Source organism: Bubalus bubalis, chromosome 17 (assembly GCF_019923935.1).
Source record: "Bubalus bubalis isolate 160015118507 breed Murrah chromosome 17, NDDB_SH_1, whole genome shotgun sequence".
Classification (NCBI taxonomy): Eukaryota; Metazoa; Chordata; class Mammalia; order Artiodactyla; family Bovidae; genus Bubalus; species Bubalus bubalis.
The window spans coordinates 1,311,948-1,331,101 of NC_059173.1; the positions used below are offsets into that span (position 1 = coordinate 1,311,948).

At 66.7% G+C, this 19,154-nt stretch overlaps 1 protein-coding gene across 1 annotated transcript; it reads left to right on the forward strand.

The window, feature by feature from the left end:
* The first annotated feature begins 367 nt into the window (after window positions 1-367).
* ADORA2A (adenosine A2a receptor) lies at window positions 368-16,167 on the forward strand. Its single transcript, XM_044930631.2, is given in 5 exon segments — window positions 368-454; window positions 1,654-1,822; window positions 7,818-8,051; window positions 8,053-8,387; window positions 14,577-16,167. Coding segments are annotated over 3 exon segments (1,284 nt in total). The 5' UTR covers window positions 368-454; window positions 1,654-1,822; window positions 7,818-7,997; the 3' UTR covers window positions 15,472-16,167.
* The last annotated feature ends 2,987 nt before the right edge of the window (window positions 16,168-19,154 follow it).

Consider the following 19,154-nt stretch of genomic DNA (forward strand, 5'->3'; position numbering starts at 1 on the left):
GCGGGACTCAAGGAGGGCGCGCAAGGCTGGGGACCAGCCCCCAGGACCCTGGTTTGAGGCTGAGCTTTCTCCTTCCGGAACGGGCGCCGCGGAAAGGACCGAGGGGCGCCAGGCACAGGGCACTTCCCGTTGGCGACACGGTGACACGGGGGCTGGCGCGCCTGGGACTTCGCGGAGGAGGGGAGCGAGTGCGGGCGGGCGCCCCAGGCCGAGAGAATCGTCGGAGGGGACGGGCCAGGTGGCCTGAGCGGACGCGGGAGCCGGGAGCGTGGAGGGCGCGCGGGGGGCGCGAGCCGCGGCACGAGGCACCCGGGCTCCGCGCGCGGCAGGGCGGCAGGGCGGCGGGGCGGGGCGCGGGCCGCGCGGGGCTGGAAGCCGCCGGCGGGGGGCGCCCGCGGGCGGAGCCGGAGCCCCAGCGACGCCGAGACCGCGGGTGCCGGCGCTCGAGCAGCAGGTCAGTGGGGGCCGCGGGTCTGGGGTCGCAGGCGGGCGGCCAGGGTCGTGGGGCCGGGAGCGCGGGCGGCGCGGACCCCCTCCTTCAGGCGCGCAGCCGCTGCGTCTCTTCCCGCCGCTCCGACAGCGGGTTCGAGGGCTGTGGTCCGCGCCCCGCCGGCGGCGGGCGCGGGGGCAGCTCGGGCGCGCCGCCGGCTCCCCAGCCCGGTCGGGGGGCGCTGCGCGGACCCCTCCAGGCCGCCCGCGGACTGGACCGGAAGGCGCGCGGGGCAGGCGGCGAGGGGAAGGGGCGAGAGCGCGCGGCCCCGGCGGCAGGGGCGGGGGCGGCCCCGGTGCGCCCGGGGCCCGGGGCCCTCGCCGAGCCTGCGGGGTCCGCAGAGGCCGGCCGGAGCGGAGCGGGCGGCCCCCGCGGGCCGGGACTTCCACAGGCGGAGCGCCCTAGCGTCCCGACGTCCCGGGGAGGCAGGCTGAGCGGACGGCGTCCGAGCGCCTGGGGCGCGGCGAGGGACGGAGCTGAGCGCCGGCCGAGCGCGGGCGCGTCCGGTGGGCGCTGGTGGCGGGAACCGGCCTCGGGGACCCGCCCCGGGGGAGGCCGGGGTGGGGACAGTCCTGGCGGCCCGCCGGGGCCGCCCTGAGCCAAGGCGGGACTGGCGGGAACGGTGGCGGCCCTCGAGGGGCTTGGCTCCGGGTGCCCAGGGGATGGGGGGCCCGGGCCAGCGAGCGGAGATGTCTGCGCTGGGGCGCGGCCACCGCGATGTAGACTTCAATTTCCCCGACTGTACAATGGGGGGAAGGCGGGGGCCAAGGGCTCCGCGGGGGAGAGGAGAGAAGCTGGGAGCGGAGGGCGTGTCCCCACCCCCTTTTCTTTGTACCGCAGCTGACCCCCGGGGGACGGCTCCTTTTCCCCATTTCAGGCGGCCCCGAGCCTGCTTCCACCCGCGGGACCTGTGCCCCTTTTCTGCGGGGATCCCAGACTGCTCCCCCCCAGCACCCGCTGTTAGATCCTCCATGTCACTGCCAAGCCCAGTAGGGCTGCCCCGGGTGTCCGGCCCAGGGCCCGCGATAGACGGTTCTTGGGCGCACAGCGGGCCGGGAAGGTGGGGTGCTGTCGGGGGCTCCTCCTCCTGGGGTGGGCTGGAGAGGCTCTGCCCCTGGGGCCGGAACCCATCCCGAGGTGTCCGCTCCTCCTCGCTCCGCCAGCATCCTCTGGAGGTCCCCGAGCTCTCCCAGGTCCCGGATGTCTCTTGGGCCGCTGGCCCGTCCCCTTAGAGCAGACCGTGTTCTGGGCTGACCCGGCCTCCCTCTCCAGTGCTTCGGGAAAGCGGAGGACTGCCCACACACGGCCGGTGGGAGACAAGACTTTGGCCAGGTGAGTCTGTGTGGGCTTGCGCGTTTCCTTTCTCCCCGGGGGGCCTGGGACGTGCAGGCCCCCAGCCAGCCCCCGCCCCGGTCTGCTCCCTAGGAGCCCACAGCTCACGAGGGCCGTGGGCAGCTTCAGGAGCAGCCGGGATTGAGAGGCCCGGACGTCCAAACGTTCTGGTCTGGATCCACTCACTGGACTTCCTGCCCCAGCCAATCTGCCTTCTCATCCTGTGAAACGTGGGATGGTGCGTGCAGGAGTTCATGTTCGGGGCTGTGTATGTTGGGTGGTGCAGGGGGGCAGACTGGGGCCTGTGCTTGAGCTGGGAAACCCTGGAGAGAAGCTGTTAGGCTTGCAGGGCGAGGGGGCCATCACAAGAGACCGCTGTCAGCAGAGGGCCAAGTGACTAGCACCGGGTGGGGAGCAGGCGCTTGGCTCCAGGGCATCGTACCCTGAAAACTGCGGGGCCCTGGGGCCGCCTTGGGCAGCGTCCACCGTGCAGGGCCGTGGCCCCGGGGGCTCGCAGCGCTGATGTGAAAGCTGCAAGCAGCTCTCGTTCCACCTAACCTGCCCGACTCCCGAGCCCCCTGCCTCTGTGAGCTGGGACTGGTCTTGTGGGCTCTGCCTGTCTGCTGAAATCTGTGCACACGTGAGAGTCCAGGGCAGCAGGGCCAGAGGGCAGGTGAGGGCTTGAAGGCTGGCTTGAAAAGACGTTCTGGGCGGTGTGTGCGTCCGGCGGCCCCGAGGAGACTGCGGGCCTCGGGTGCTGAGCTTCAGAAGGATGAGCTCCAGCCCCCGGGCCTGGGGAGTGTGGGCGGCCACAGGAGGGTTTGCCCTGGAAGCGGGAGGGACGGCAGGAGCTTGGAGCTGCGATGCGGGGAGAAGCCCTCCCGGGAGACCCCTCGCCTCCCGGGCTGGGCTGGGAGGAGGCTGGGGTCCCCCCATCGCCTCCCACAGTCGTGGGAGGGCCCCCTGGGCGTGGAAGCCGTGGGATCCTGACAGGGGCAGGAGGGGCTGAGTGGAGGGGGGCTGCCCTTGCTCTAGGGGCAGAGAGGGTGGGGGTCGGGGAGGCAGGGCACTCCAGTTGTCCAGCCCCCCCGCCACCCCGAGCCTCACACGTCCCCGGAGCGCTCTGCTAGACGGTTCTGGCCCACACCTGCTCCTGCAGGACAGGCCTGAGTGAGAAGTTGCTGGGCAGGGTCCTTCTGCGGCTCTGACCTCAGTTGCTGCCCCCGTTGGTCCAGCCGTCTGTCCCCTGGAAGAGAGGGGTGGGCCTTGGGGTGTGCCAGGGAGAAGCAGGCAGGGGCCACCTGGGTGCCTCCCCTGCTGGCAGGGCGGTGGTTTCTGCCCATCTTCACAGGAGGGTTCACCTCTGGCCCCTCAGTAGCCTCTGCAAACTGCAGGCGGGGACGGGGGCCACTGAGGGGTCAGGGAGCCAGCCGCTCTGGCCCACCCACCCCCATACGCCCCTGGAGCTGCGTCAGCACCTCTCCACGCCTCCAGGCCCAGAGGTGGGTCTGCCTCCCCCATCCCCCATGTGGACACCTCCGCAAGCCCCGGGCACCGCCCCTTGAGCAGGCCAGCCCCCAGCCGGGCCCGCTATGGTCTGTCCCCATTTGGAAAGCACCCCCACCTTGCCCTCTTCAAGCACAGGAGCCAGTCCTGCCAGTTGAAGATTTGCCTGGGAGGGCTCTGGGAGCCAAGACCCCCCAGGGATGTGCAGAGCCTGGGGGCCACCCCTTACTCAGGGTCTCGGAGCGTGAGCTGGAGGAATGGGCACCCAGGGCCTTGCATGAGGAGCGGCCCTTTGGAGGGGGTGTTGGGGAGGTGGCCAGGGGGCGCCATCTGAGGCTGGGGGGCCGGGCCTGCAGCCTGTCCAGCGTCTGGCCTGGACCGGAGGGGACGGAGAGGTGGCCCGAGGCCCCCAGCAGGAAGAAGGGCCCTGTGTGTGGCCCCAGGGCCTGCTGTGCGGAAGCCCCGTGGGGTGGGGCCCAGTGCAGGGAGTGCCCTCAGCCCTGCCCCTCGCCACATCCTGCCCTCAGGCTCCGAGAGCAGTGGCTGCACCCCAGGGGCCCTGGGGAGGGATCGCCGGCCGGTGCCCACCCGGGGGGCTGCCCTTGCCGAGTTCCTCGGGCTGGCAGCCCTGCAGGGCTGGAGGGAGGAGGCCCCCTGGCTCCTCCAGGCAGCGCTGGAGTCACTGCTCTGCCCCCGCTGATGCTTTTGGAGGGGGGCCGGGCGGGTCCCAGGGCCCTGGGGGTTTGGGGGAGGCGTGTGCCCAGACTCAGGGCCCCCTGACGGCCAGCGAGGGGCCCGCGGTTGGAGAGGACTGCAGCTGCCCACCAAGCCCCCCCCCGTGAGACGGAGGTTGGCGTTGCCCAGGCCACCTCCGGCTCTCGCCCTCCTGCTCTGTGAGGCCTGCGTGACGGTCCTCGGCGCGTCCTCACGCCCTGACGTTCTCGGCTCGTGTGCACGTTGCACTCCGCACCGTGTGCCTGTCGGTCCCTCTGTGGTTCCCTCCCAGGGTTTTTTCATTTCTGTCGTGTCTGCCTGTTCTTTTCGGTGCTGCCGGGAATTCTCGTTCTTTATGGAGCCCTTTCCTTCCTCTCTCTGAAGACCCTAAGTACCTTTGATCGTCGTTTTCGGTTACTGGATTGCCTTCGTCTCTTCTGGAACAAGTCTCTGTATTTTAGCCACTGGTTGCTTATCTGTCTTACCCTTAGTTTTCCTCCCGTGCTTTGAAACTGTGCTTCTCAGGCTCTCGGAGTGGAGCTGAGGTCTTGGAGGTGGAGTGTGACCTGCACACCAGGCTGGGCGGCAGCTCTCGGGTCGGCCTCCCGGGACGACAGCGCCTTAAGACCCCAGCCGTGGGCTCGGGCCAGGCAGCGGCTGGCAGCGGGCTCCCTGAGCTCCAGCAGGCAGGGTGCTGCTGGGCACAGGGTCAAGTTCTCGGAAACACTTGCTGAGAAGCTAGTGGAGGGGTCTCAGGCTGGGGCTCTGGAGCCCGGGAAGAGGCCCAGCGTGGCTGCGACAGGCCCAGGCGGTACCCCACCCTTCGCGATACTCAGGGGCAGGTGTGCAGGGAGCTGTGTGTTAGCTGCCAGGCACCTCCGTCCAGCAGGCCCTGGGGGCCCACCCGCTACCTGGGCATGCGCAGCACAGAAGGCCTTGCCGGTGGGACGGACGAGGAGCCAGGAAGCGTGTGCGTTTTGATTACACAGAGGTTTTAATCAGAGCAGCCAGGCTGGTGAGGGTGAGGAGGAAGGTGGGACGGAGCCTGTCTGCTGGGGAATCCTGTGAGGCTGCCTTCCCCAGGCTTAGCATGCTGCTTCCCTGGCACGTGACTCTGGCCTGCCATGGGATTTCTGCCCTCTGCCCTGTCCCCGGCCGGCGACAATCACAAGGAAATACTGCATCATTAATACCTAATTGCCCCTCTTGGCTAGCGACAGATGACTCAAGGATTAACGAGGGCCAACAGAGAGGGATAGGAAATTGCCAGATCTGGGTCCCAGCCCCAGCCCCAGCCCTGGGCCCTGGGCCTCTGACCTTCCTGTGGCTCTGGGACGCCTCTAAAGGCGGGGCGGTGGGGAGGCGCCCAAAGGCCCCAGGAAGCCTCCTTGCTGCCGTTTTCCATGGGCATTTCCCCAGCAAGGTTCATGGGGGCTCTCAGGCCCCTGCAGCCTCCTTTCCTGAGCTCCCCAGCAGGCTGCTCGAGCCTGGGCTCTGAGGTGGAGTCCAGGGGGAGCCCTGGGACAGCTCAGGTCTGGGTGGTCAGCGGGGGGCTGGATCCTGGTTCTCCCCAGCTGTGCGCGTTGATTCCCGGTTCCTGTCAGTGACGCGTGACTGGCTTGAAACAGGCCGTCACAGGAGCATTGATAACCAGCAAAGTCCAGCAAAGGGCCCAGGCTGACTTGAGTCTGACGGCAGGGACGCTCTGGCTGCTTCCAGCCCGCCTACCCCGGGCGCCCCCACGCGCTCCGCTTGGCGCTGGAGGGCCGGGTCTGGCCGATGCCCGGGTGGTCTGTGTGGATGGGGCTGTGCTCGCAGCTGCGAGAGGCAGACGGGGTGCAGGGGCGCGCTGGCTCCTCGAGGGCCGACCTGGGTGGGAGGGCGCCCCCGGCCCCTGGTGGACGGCAGGAGGGTGGCTGCAGTTTAGAGGCCTGGGCGCCCCGGGTGCAGAAGGTGATGGGGATGCCCTCAGGATTAGAGGTCCCGGGAGGCGCTCACCAGAGGGCTTGGCTTAGGGGCCCCAAGGCCCTTCCGTGCCAAGCATCCTGGCTCTTGTGGGGTCAGCCAACATCTGGGGCATGTGCTGGCGGTATTCCCCCATCACTGGGGCTCCAAACGAGGCCCAGACAGTCCAGCTTCAGCTCCCCAGAAACACGGTACCAACCTGGGTCAGCCGGCCCCGGGGCCCTCGGTCTGGGAGACAGGCTGAGCCCACGTCAGGCTTCCAGCATGGGCCGTGGGCCGCCAATGCAGCTTCCCCAGGAGAGGCCGAGGCAGGGCAAGAAGGATGGCAGGGGGTCGGCAGGAGGCCGGCAGTTCACTGGTGGGGGACACAGGTCCCCAGGACCTGGCGCTGGACCCGAGAGGCCCCCCAGAGAGGAGCCTGCCCCTTCGCTCCAGTGGGAGGATGGCGAGACCTGGACGTGGAGCTTCAGCAGTCAGGTGCCCCGGGGGATTGCTGCTTTGGGCTGCCAGCCAGAGGCACCAAGGGACACCACGTGGCCAGAGGTGGCACCGGGAGGCTCGGTCCGCCCACCTTTGCCGCTGGCCAGCTCTGTAAGCCGCTGCCTGGCACGTGCCCTGTGTTCAGCAGGGGCTCAGTGGGACTTGTTTGTGGCAGCTGGCAGGCCTGGGAGAACCCGCAGGCTGCAGGGACCCTCGGTTTGGCAGGGGCTCCGCCTCGTCTCTCCTGCTCCCTGCTGCTGTGTCACGGGGTGCCCACCGCTGGCTGCAGCTGCCGGAGGCAGGGGCGGAGCCGTCGGAAGGGAGCTGCGGGGCTCTCTGTCAGCGCCACAGCACCTCCTGGACCGGTGAGGGGACCCGGCCCTCTGAATGCAGCTAGGGGCCACAAGCAGCCTTCTCCCAAAGTGGCCTGTCCAGCCGATGCCCGCGGCCGGCGGCCACCACGGCCCGCGTGCACCTGGGCCCCCGGCACGGGGAGCTTGGGGCGGGAGGAGGGTGCACTTGGCACGGGGGACCCTGCCGGGCAGCACGACGGAGTGTGGTGGGGAAGCCAAGGTGGTGGGGAGAGGCCTCTGAGTGTCGGGGGAGCTCAGGGGCCCCGGGAGGCAGGCTGCTTCTGCAGAGCTGTCGCGGATTCTTGACACCAGGATATTTTGACCGGGTTGGGGCGGGGGGAGCTGTTTCACGCGTGCTCATTTCCTGCTCGTAGAATCACGGGTGAGAGCCTAAATGGCCCCCAGAGGCGACAGGGGTCCAGCCTTCCCACTGTGTCAGTGGGGAAACCGAGGCCGGTGCCCGCCGAGTCCTGGCTGAGCAGCCCCGCAGGCGGAGGAGGGGGCTGGCAGCGGGCGTGGGAGGAGGCAGCGGGCGGGGCTGATTAGCGCCCCGCCCAGACGCGCCTCAGCGGGCGGGGGCTGCTGGGGGCGGACCCCTCCGAGCGCTCCAGCACCCGCTGCACTCCCAGTGGGGCGCCCCGCAGTGGGAGCGCGCGGGGCCTCTGGGCAGCTCCCGGCATCCAAGGACGCTGAGCGAGGAGGGTGGTCCCGGCAGACCCAGGGGTTTCCAGGAGGGGGGGTGGGGGGGCTGCCACAGAAGGCTCGGGAAGCGAGCTGAGCCCCGGGGGCGACAGAAGCGATTCACCTCTGCGAGGTTTTGCTCCTCTGGGAGAAAAGCACTCGGGCTGACCCCCGCCTTCCCGGAGGGCCGGGCAGGGTGGGTCGTCCTCCGGCCGGTGCCTGTCTGTGGAGGGGCTGCCGGGTATCTCTGGCTGTGCCTGGAGATCCAGCTCCTCACGAGGCTTCTCCCTTGGCAGGTGTCTCAGGACCTGAAGCAGAGCTGAGATGCCACCGGAGCACCTGCAGGGGGTCTGCGTTCTGGAACCGCGCTGTGGGCGGTGAAGCGTGCTGGGGGAGCCCCCCGACCGACGGCAGGGTCGCCCGGCTCCTGCGAAGAAGGGGCTCGGGGCCTGGGCGGGGCCGGCCGTGCCGCAGCTATGGACCGAGCGCTGGCGCGGCCCGCGTCCTCGCTGAGCCCGCCCGCCGGCCACTGCGCGCGCCATGTCCGGCTTCTCGGTGTACATCGCGGTGGAGCTGGCCATCGCCGTGCTGGCCATCCTGGGCAACGTGCTGGTGTGCTGGGCGGTGTGGATCAACAGCAACCTGCAGAACGTCACCAACTACTTCGTGGCGTCGCTGGCGGCGGCCGACATCGCCGTGGGGGTGCTCGCCATCCCCTTCGCCGTGACCCTGAGCACCGGCTTCTGCGCGGCTTGCCACACCTGCCTCTTCTTCGCCTGCTTTGTCCTGGTGCTCACGCAGAGCTCCATCTTCAGCCTGCTGGCCATCGCCATTGACCGCTACATTGCCATCCGAATCCCGCTCCGGTGAGTCCTGCTCCCGGGGGTGCCTCGTGCCGGGGGCTGCACCTGTGAGGGGCTGTGCCGGGGGTCAGGGTGAACCGGGGGGTCAGGGTGAACTCAGGTCAGGGTGAATCGGGGGTCAGGGTGAACCCGGGGGTCAGGGTGAACTCAGGTCAGGGTGAATCGGGGGTCAGGGTGAACTGGGGGGTCAGGGTGAACCGGGGGGGTCAGGGTGAACTCAGGTCAGGGTGAATCGGGGGTCAGGGTGAACTGGGGGGTCAGGGTGAACCGGGGGGTCAGGGTGAACTCAGGTCAGGATGAACTTGGGGGTCAGGGTGAACCCAGGGGTCAGGGTGAACTCAGGTCAGGGTGAACCGGGGGTCAGGGTGAACTCAGGGGTAAGGGTGAACTCAGGTCAGGGTGAACCGGGGGTCAGGGTGAACCGGGGGGTCACGGTGAACGGGGGGTCAGGGTGAACTCGGGGGTCAGGGTGAACAGGGGGTCAGGGTGAACTCAGGTCAGGGTGAACTTGGGGGTCAGGGTGAACCCGGGGGTCAGGGTGAACTCGGTTCAGGGTGAACCAGAGGTCAGGGTGAACCCGGGGGTCAGGATGAACTTGGGGGTAGGGTGAACCGGGGGTCAGGGTGAACCTGGGGGTCAGGGTGAACCGGGGGTCAGGGTGAACTGGGGGTCAGGTTTTGGCATGGTGTCATTGTGTTCATCCGGGGCCGTGGGGCTGCCCAGGGCTTGGCACGGCCAGCAGTCGGCATGCCGGCTGATAGCTGTGGGCGTGGGCCAGGCTGGTCCTCCCCAGGGCTACCCGGGAGAGGCTGTCGTGCTGCAGCTCTTGGTGACCCGTGTGTTCCAGGCCTGGGGGTGGCTGCATCTGGGCCTCCCGTCACAAAGCGTGATGCTGGGGTGGGGTGGGCCCCACGGGAAACCACGGGCCTCGGCTAGAAGCCGCCTTCTTCCACCCCCTCCGGGCCAGCCTGCACTTTGCAGGTTAGGAAAATGACCCTGAGGGGAAGTGACTTGGCCAGATGCCTCGGGTGAGTCATTTGGACCTCTATGCAAATTGTGCTTCTTCCTCACGGCCTGCTCGTGCTGGTGGGGTTTTCCTGGTGAAACTTTTGTGAAATGACTTCAGGCAAGTGTTGTGGAATCAAAGACTCTCCCCGAGGCTGAGTTCACTTAAATGCAGCCTCCACCTACACCACCACCGCCCCAGGCGGGCTAGGAAGCTGCCCCTCCCCACCCCACCCCCGGAGGGGGTTGGGGGGCTTCGGGCCTGCCTCTCTGCCCCTCTGTTCTGGGGCTGAGCCCCACAACCTCGATGGCGGCAGGCCCGAGGGAGGTGGTGAATGCTAGCAGGTGGTGCCTGCTTCCGGAGCAGCCCCACGCTGGGCTGAGGGCGCCCGGCCGGGCCTGGGAAGAGGCTTGATGAGCAAGTGAAAATGTCGTGTGGAACCCGAGGGCACGCTCAGAGGTCATTTCCTCCCATCATCTGGGTGGGAAAACGAGACTGAGAAGCGCCAGCCCCCAGGGCCGCACAGCCCGTGGCAGCACAGCCGGGCCGGGTTGGGAAGGAGTGCGCCTGTGCCCAGGACTGCGGTCCTTTGCGGGGTTGCTCACAGGACGGCCCCAGGCCCCCAGGTCAGGCGGCCGTCACTGCCCCGGGCTCTCGGGGGCCAGCACACGCCCACATCCTGCTGCTCAAACAAAGGAGGACCCGGGCCCTGCGTGGCGCTCCAGGGATGCCGTGTCCCGGGAGAGCCTAGGACGCTCGTCAGAAGGAAAGGCAACCCTGGCCCTAACCGAGGACCAGCCTGAATGGCGGGCTGGAGTCCAGGCTGGTCCAGGACACAGAGGCTGGTCTGACTGACATCCCTTTCCAGGCCAGGGCCAGTGTGGGCCTGATTCAAGCAAGGGACGGCGGGTCTGGGGGTGATCGGGGTTAGCCGCTGATCACGAGATAGGCCTGTGGCTTCTTGTCTGTTCTCCGAGAGTCACAAATCCCTTCCTCCTCCCCAGCGCAGGCGGGTGGCCCGTGCTGTGTGACAGTGGGGAGTCCGCCGCCCCTCTCTGGGCCCGTTTTCCATCTGTCCCAGGGGCCGAGTGTTTTGAGGGCTCAGTGAGTGGACTGGAGTGGTGGGGCCCTGCAGGAGGATGGCAGGAGGGTGGATGGGGATTCAGGCCTTTCTGAAGCTGCCGGAGGCTCAGAGCCATGGGCCTGGCCACACCTCCCCAGCCCCACGCCCTTCAAGAGCGGGGCCTAGTCCCACCCCGACCCCGGCCATCTGAGCTCCGCGAGGCAGGGCTCTGGAGGGGCCGGCCTGGCTCCCGGGTCAGGCGGCCGCGGGCTGGAGGAGGTGATGTGCATCCCTCCAGGGCCGGGCGCTAGCGCCGCCAGGATGTGAGCTCACGTCTCCGCTCATCCCGGCCAGCGGCGGCTGTGACCCTCCTGTTGCGCAGAAGGATGCCAGCGGCTGCTCCGAAGGAAAAGTGTCTCCTGACCCTGGGACTCAAAGGCCCTGGGATGTGAGGGCCAGGGGACAAGGCATGGGACGGTGTCTGCTGGGGCGCCCGAGAACAGGCCGGGCGTGAGAGGGACGAGACAGAGGCAGGCGGGAGCCTGGAGCTCCTGGCAGTTCCGGGGCACTGCCTGGCTCGGGACACCTGTCCCTGCCCCCTCCCGTGGGAAGCCAGCCCGGCCCGTGCGCCATTTCCGGCTCCACTCAGGAGGCCCGCTGGCTGCTCTGAAGTCCAGCCGCTGACGATGCTCTAAGGTGCCCGTCCCCAGGCCCGCACCATTCACCGTTAATTTCTCTTTAAAAACGAAGAATGCAGCTTCAGAAAGACCTCCGTGCGCCTCCCTAGTATAGGGCCTGCCCAGGGGCGGAGACAGGCGCTCTCCATGTCCCCCACGGACAGACTCCCAGGGGAACTCCAGGGCTGCCTCCCTCCTCTCTCGTTAACCCCCACAGACCCTGGGGAGCAGCCTCCTCGTGGGGCAGCAGAGTCCCGGGCCCTGGTGCTGGATCGCCCCGGAGGTCAGACCTGAGCACCCTGGCTTCTGAGTGGGCGCTGGAGAGGGCGCTCCCTGCAGGGCATGACGCCAAGCCTGCGGGGGCGTACCAGAGGCGCACCGGTGTTGGGGGGCAGGTGTCACGGGGGGCCCCACCTGGATGGATGCCCCGGGGAAGGAAGGAGCCTGCGGGCAGGCCCTGGGCAGGGAGAGGGGACAGGTGCACGGGCCCATGGGGCTTGTGCGGCCGCTCAGGCCTGCCCGAGCCTGAGAGGGAGGGTGGGTTCCAGCCGTGAGCCGCGGGCGCCTTTGGACGACGGGAAAGCTCTGCTTTCTCCTGGACAAAGGGCAGGTGCGCAGTGAGTCCCACCGAGAACTGGGGGGCATGACTGGATCAGAGGGCAGCCCCCAGTGGGAGAGACGGGGGCCCCCAGAAGGGTCAGCAGCACAAAGTGTGGGGGGTGCCAGCTCCCCGCGACACCTCCGGGCCCCCAGGACCATGCAGCGCTAGCTGGCCTGGGCACACCCCCGTCCGGCAGGCAGGCAGGCTGTCTGAGGCCCCGTGGGGCAGGACGCGACCGCCTCAGTCACAGACACAGCCCAGGGGCTGCCGCTGGGCCAGGCTGGGGCGTGGCCGTGGCTCCCTGTTTGAGCCCAAACATTGACCCGGTCCCCTGGGAGCCTGGGTCCAGGGCTCTCGGCCTAAGAGGCTTTCTTTTGAGTAACAAGATTAATCTGTCCGGGCGCTCCTTAAATAAAGAACTGCACGTATTAAAAACATCAAAAGGAAGAGAAGCAAGCACGGTGAGGAGCTGGGCCCCCGCCACCTTCCGGGAAGGCAGGGCCGGGGCTCCTCCAGACGTCCTCTGCCCACAGACGAGTGCCACCGGTGTCTGCTCCTGCCCCCAGGAGGGGCTTCCTTTACAGCTTGCAGCGGCAGACTTCCTCTCCTGGGTCTCCTCGTCTGCATGGAGACAGCTGGACAGCGTGGGCTTTTTAAACCATGTCCCCAGCAGCCTTCACGCTGAGCCCCGGCTTGCCCCTGGCATCCCCCAAGTTCATTTACTCAGGGAATACCGGTCAGCCTCCTCTCCCTCAGCAGCTGCGCTCTGGGACTGCAGCTGAGGTTTGCTTCTGCTGATTGTCCCCAGTGGCAGGAGGGTCACCCCTGCCCGAGGCAGCCCATGTCTCCTGTGAGCAGCTCCCTTACCCTGAACCACGACCCACCTGTCTGTGGTGTCCACCCACTGACCCTCTGTCCTGCCCTCATGGGACACTGCTCCAGGCCCCGCGTTCTTAGCCCCATTTTACAGACGAGGAAACTGGGGCTCAGAGTAACAGAACATGGCTAAGCAAGAACGCACCAGCACTAGACCCCAGAGAGGGGTGTGCTTTGCTTCCGAAAAATGTCAACATTAAAATAGCCTCCTATTCAGCGAGACTATTTAAATCACTGTTTGCGGAGTACTAGAAACAGTGCCTAGCACACAGCAAGTGCTACCTAAGAATTAAGTGGGGAAAAAAAATAATAACCTCTGGGCTTACATTTGAAGCTCCAGAACCGGAAATAGAGCAGTGTAGGCTTTCTGTGGCATGGGCGAACTGGGCAAGCCCGTGACCCTCTTCCTGCCGGAGGCACCCAAGCCCGCGCTGACTGGGGCCGCAGAGCTCGGGAGAGTGGGGTCCTGCTCGGGCACTGTGTGGGCTCAGAACTGATAAGCTCACCTTGGCCCGAGTAGCCTCCGGGCTCCTGGCATGTCCACGGCAAGGCCACGCCTCTCCTAGGGTCTCAGGAGAGGAGAATGAGGGGTTCGATGAGAGATCAGAGGTACCAGCTTTTCTTTTTCCCTTAATGTGAATCAGCTGACAAAATTTAACCCGTGGGCAATTTTACCCAGAACAGTGGGCTCCCGGGCCCTGAGATCCTGCAGCGTCGGGCAGGCGTGTGTGGCGGTAGGGGCGCGGGGGTGGCGGAGCGGCGTCTGGAGCCTCCTGCACACTGGGTGACACGCAGCAGCCCGCCGGCCTCGCACCTGTGTGGCCTGCAGGCCCCCGGGTCTGCTCCCCCTTGAGCTAGTTTCTGCAGATACTTCCTGGAATTAAGGGCAGCAAGCTTCTCCCGACACCTGTCACAGCTCTCTCAGTGATGGTGATGCAGACGTGGACGCAGGATCCTCGGGGCCCCCAGCTTTGGGAGCCCAGCTTGGGTGGGATTCGTTGCACTTGATACTCCTCTGGGAAGACAGCTGACCGGAACTTTAAAGGGATGGATCGGGTTTACTGGTAGAGGTGTTGGGGAACCAAAACCCTGGAGCGCAGCTCATCCCTCGGAACACTGAGGCCGCCCTCCTCAGTCTGGCAGATGAGTTTTTTGGACTGCCTGTTCTTTAAAATCTCTGCCGTCTTTTTTTCAAACTGATTTATTTGGCTGCTCCGGGTCTCTGGTGGCACGTGGGATCTAGTTCCCTGACCGGAGATAGAACCCAGGTCTCCTGCGTTGGGAGCTTGGTGTCTTACCCACGGGGCCACTAGGGAAGTCCCTGCCATCTCTTTTCGTTGGCGTCAGCTTCTGGGCCGGCGGGTCCAGCCTCTCCCCAAGTGTGGAGCCCTCCAGAGTATGGAGTGATTCGGGCCAGATTACTTCTCTCTGGACCTTAGGATCTTGAGCAACTGCGTCCTCTTGAATATGAAGGCTGCTGTACAACGTTAAGACATCCTGACCTCTCTCCAGAGGGCTGTGGGCAGATTTGGAAGGGAGATGAGCATCTCATCTGACCTGGGACCTCCACCCTTCCCCTCCCCTACTGTGCTGCCTCTCCCTGGGGGGGCTTCTGGGGATCCCAGGTCAAGTAGGAAAGGAACAGCATGGAGCACAGGAGGTGTGACCCTCTGACAGGCTGGATCTGGCTGGTGCTGTCTCCAGCCAGCGACCACCCTCCAGGGTATTCCCACACTACAGGGAAATGCATTCTCACAGCGCCTAAGATCAGCATGGAGGTTATAACTTCTCCCCTCCCCCTTCCCAAGTCACATTAGCCCCTTCAAACCAAACCAAGTCAAGGAGTGCGGCCATCAGAGCACACTGCGGCCAGGTGGCAGGAAGCGCCTGGTCCAAGACCTCGGAGCCACTGGACGGGTCGGGCTGCGGGTGCCCAGGCTCCTCTCTGATGCGGATCCCCTCTCCCCAGGTACAACGGCTTGGTGACGGGCACGCGTGCCAAGGGCATCATCGCCATCTGCTGGGTGCTGTCCTTCGCCATCGGCCTGACCCCCATGCTGGGCTGGAACAACTGCACTCAGCAGGAGAGCCGGAACAGCTCCCAGGTCTGCGGGGAGGGCCAGGTGGCCTGTCTCTTCGAGGACGTGGTGCCCATGGGCTACATGGTCTACTACAACTTCTTCGCTTGCGTGCTGCTGCCGCTGCTGCTCATGCTGGGCGTCTACCTGCGCATCTTCCTGGCGGCGCGGCGGCAGCTGAAGCAGACGGAGAGCCAGCCGCCGCCCCCGGGGGAGCGCGCGCGGTCCACGCTGCAGAAGGAGGTGCACGCCGCCAAGTCGCTGGCCATCATCGTGGGGCTCTTCGCCCTGTGCTGGCTGCCCCTGCACGTCATCAACTGCTTCACCTTCTTCTGCCCCTCGTGCGGCCACGCCCCTCCCTGGCTCATGTACCTGACCATCGTCCTCTCGCACGGCAACTCGGTGGTGAACCCCTTCATCTACGCCTACCGCATCCGCGAGTTCCGCCACACCTTCCGCAGGATCATGCGCAGCCACGTGCTGCGGCGGCGGCGGCCGCGCGAGCCCTTCAAGGCGGGGGGCCCCGGCGCCCGCGCCCTGGCGGCTCACGACCCGGAGCGCGTGGGCCTCCGCCTTAACGGCCACCCGCCCGGGGGCGTCTGGGCCAACGGCAGCGCCCCCCGGCCCGACGGCCCCGCCCTGGCGCTGCCCAGCGCGGGCGGCGCCCGCGGGTCCCAGCGGGACGCGCGCCTCCCGGACGTGCAGCTCCAGGACGTGCAGCTCCAGGGCCGGCGCCCAGAGTCCCCGGGCCTCGGGGGCCCCCGGGGCGGAGCAGGAGTGTCCTGAGGACCCGCCGAGTGCGCCCCTTCGGAAGGGAAGGGACTCTTTCTCCTCCCGCGTGGGAGGACCCGTCGTGCTGGGAGCAGAGTGCATGTGCGGAGACCCCCTTTCTCGCGGTCGGTTCCCACTTTGGACCGAGGAGGGCGCCCCCCACCGGCTGGAGCGGCGTGAGGCCCGGCAGGGAGGGTCTGGAGTCCGCGGAGGCGGCCCTGCACCAGGCCAGGGCCGGTCCCCAGCCGCTGAAGCACCAAGTGCCGCCGAGTCTCCGCAGAGCAGGCCGGCTGGCCTGAGGCTGGGGAACGGCCTCACAGGGCCCCCTGCGCACTCACCCACTCCTCGGGCTTTCCAAGGGTTCAGAGCTGCTGTGCTTGGTGGCGGCGTTGGACTTGTTTCTGTTTTTCCAGGACAAAACGAAGGCCCGAGGAGACCGTTTTTATTTTACCTTCCCTCCCTGGCTGCTGGCTCCGTTTCGGTCCTGCTGCTAACCTGGCCGCAGGCGCCCCCACTGCCCTGAGCGGCCGCGCGTCCCCTCCGAGGACGGGGGTTGGAGCCGAGGGGGCCAGGGCCGGCCAGCAGGGGTGAGTCTAGGTGGCTCGGAGCTGCCCGGGCAGAGGCCCTCTCTAACTGCCTTGCCTTCTGAAGGGAATATTATTTTGTTGTTTTTTCTGAGATAAAATAAAAATGAGCCACGTCGTGTTTTAAGCTCGTCCCGTGAGAACGGTGTCTGAGTTCCTTTCCCTGCCCACAGCCTGGCCTACCGCACACCTGTGGGTCTGTGTTACAGGTGTGGGACAGACAGCCTGCCTGGGGCCGCGGTGGGTGGGTGGGCTCCGGGGCGCCCCTCTTCCTCCGGAGTGGGCTGTCTGCTTGCAGCAAAATCCACAGATCCGTGTGCAGCCCCAAAGGAAGGAGGCGCCCTCCCGGGCCCCCTCAGCATGGGGAGCAGGCTCCCGCCTCCCCGATGCCCCTGCAGCCCTCTGTGAGGCCACAGAGGAATCTGGAATCGATGCGGGGTGCGGACAGAGCCCACACTGCCTTCCCCTGGAGTCATTTCCCCCCTCTCTGCTCCCACCAGGGGGCTTTCCTGCTCTGACACGGTCTCTGGGCCCTGCCCCCTCCAGCAAGGAGCAGATGCCCTCCTTCTGTTCCGGAGAAGCCTGAAGCGGGGGGTGCCCCAGAGAGAGCCAGGCCTGGTCTCGAGTCGCAGAGGCACACTCGGGGCAGAGACGGAACAGGAGAAGCCGCAGGTGGTGCTCACGTAGCCCCGGGAGCCCCCTGTGCAGGAGGCTAAACAGCAGAGGGAGGCTCAGCACCCATCCCCGTCCCCAGCTTGCAAACGGCAGAAGGGAGCTAAAACCCAGGTTTATCTGACCGGAAGTCCAAGGCCTCGATGAGCTGTCTCAGCCAAACCGAAAACTACGCAATCATGCCATGCTCCCACCACGCTGCTGACACGAGAGATAGCCATCCGCTCCTCGTGTCTTCACCCTGCTCCCCGGTCTCATGGCATTGCATTGCACACCTTCCTACTCCTACTAAACGGGTGTATGTGTGACCACCCCATGGCCCCATCCATCAGAGGTCCTCCGGGCTGGCTACACAGAGAGACGCAGGACGACCCCCAAGCCTCTGCCGCAGAGATGTGGTGGACGCAGGCAGCGGCGGTTCCCAGGGCCTCTCACAGGCAGCCAGGACCAGAACTGCAGAGACCAATGCACAGCCCACCCTACCCACGCCGGCCCCTCCACCCCGCACGCCCTGGCATGTGCTGGCTGCGGGCAGAGGGCAGAACGGTGGCCAGCTTGGGGCCTGAAGCGGCCAAGAGCACAAAGGCTCTGAGTCCTCCTGGCCAGCTGGTGGGGAGAGGCCACCGAGAGACCCACAGAGGCCGGGAAGGAGAAAGCCTGTCTCTCCAGCCTTTGCTGAGGCCTCGGGGGAACAGAGGTTTGGGCTGGGGAGGAACAGAGCTGGGCCTCAGAAGACATTTCAAGTACCCCTGAGCCCAGGCCCTCGCGGGGGCAGTCCCGGGGTGACGGGACCACGCTCCCCCGGGCCCGCAGAGGGCCCCGCGCCCTTTCACCACACACAACGCGCCTGTGCAGGCTCCCACTGGGAGCCAGGCTTGTGCGTGCGTGTACACAGACACAAACAGATGTGTGTGTCATGCCCTGGCCATACAAGAATACACACACGTGCGTGCACATGAACGCACATCTGGGCAAAGTCACCCCAACAGCAGCCCCAGCGAGATGTGAGGCCGGCCCAGCCCTGGGGCTGCAGAGGCGTGCCGGCCGTGCACCGAGTGGCTGGGGGCCACGTCGGGGCTGCTTGAAGCCCTGAGGCTCCGGCCCGGGGCCCCTCGGGCCTCTCCTGGCCTTTCCCGGGGCCCGGGGTGGGCAGCAGACTTCTGCAAGCCTGTCCCAGGCACGGGGTTCTATCAGAGACCAGCCCTCTCTGTGGTGTCACCAGGGTTCCCCGGGAAGCCTGTGAGCAGAGGCCCGGCTCAGGCTGGGTCCTGGCTCATCACTTGATCCAAGAGAGGCGGGCCCGCTTTCCCCTTGAAAACCTACCTCTGCGACGCTCCCCGTTTGTATTAAGGCCCCTTTCTCTTACCTAAAACAGCTGGGTTCCCCAGAGCCTGCTGTGGGGGGTCGAGCAGGCCAGCCCCAGTTCTGCACATACCACTGGGGGGCAAGCTCCAGAGACAGAGCCCGGCAGCTCAGGGATGAGGGCAGCCTGGGAAGTGAGAGGAAATGCAGCCCACGATCTATCTGGCTGGGCCAGGGGACCCCAGAGCTGGAAGCAGGCCTTCTTCTCAACTGTGATGGAGAAATAGGGACCCGGGGGGCTTGTGGAAACCAGTGGCTTGGGCAGGAGGAGCGGTCCGGTGCGGCCTGCCTCGACGCCGGTCCCTAAGGGAAGGCGCTCTGGGCCGAGAACACGCTCCTGGCCCTTCTCGCACGCATGCTCCCAGTGCGGCTGGTCCCGTGGGCTGTCGCCATGGTGAGCACTTTCCCCGAGCCCCCTGCCGGACCCACGCGCTGCCTGAGCTCTGGGACAACCTGTGCCCATGGCGGAGGCTGCGTTAGGGGAGCAGGAAATTGGGGAGGCCTGAGGTCTGCGGTGAGGCAGGTCGCCCCCTCAGGGCCCCGTGTCCTCTGGAAAGTGGAAAACGTGCTACCGGAGGTCGGATTACCATGGCCGCCTCCTGCCTTCACCCACCTCACCGCGTCCTAAGGCGCCTCACGGCACCGAAGCTCCTCAGGAGCAGCGGCTGGCACGGCTGGGACAGCCCCCGTCGGGCTGCAGCGCTGGGAGGGGCGGGAGAACGTCGGATGGCTTACAGACTCTAAGGAGAGGGCTGGACACGCAGAGCATGGAGCCTGGGTGTGCAGGCACCTTCTGAGGGGCTCTGGCTACACCCCGTCTTTTGCCAGAGGGGAAAGGGCAAGTTGGCAGAGCTCCCCAACAAGCCTGCTGCCCTCCTGTGAGTCGGGCTTGGAGAGAGGCTCCGGGGCAGGGGGGACAGGTGACGGGTATGAGGTATCCGTCTCCTCTGAGGGAAGGACTTTTTTCCCCGCCAGTAGGAAAGGCTGGATGTAGAACCATCCATGCGTCTCTGCCTTGCCCAGGGAAGTGTGCGTGTGTGTTAAGAGCCACACAGAGACTTGCCATCTGGACCGGCGTCT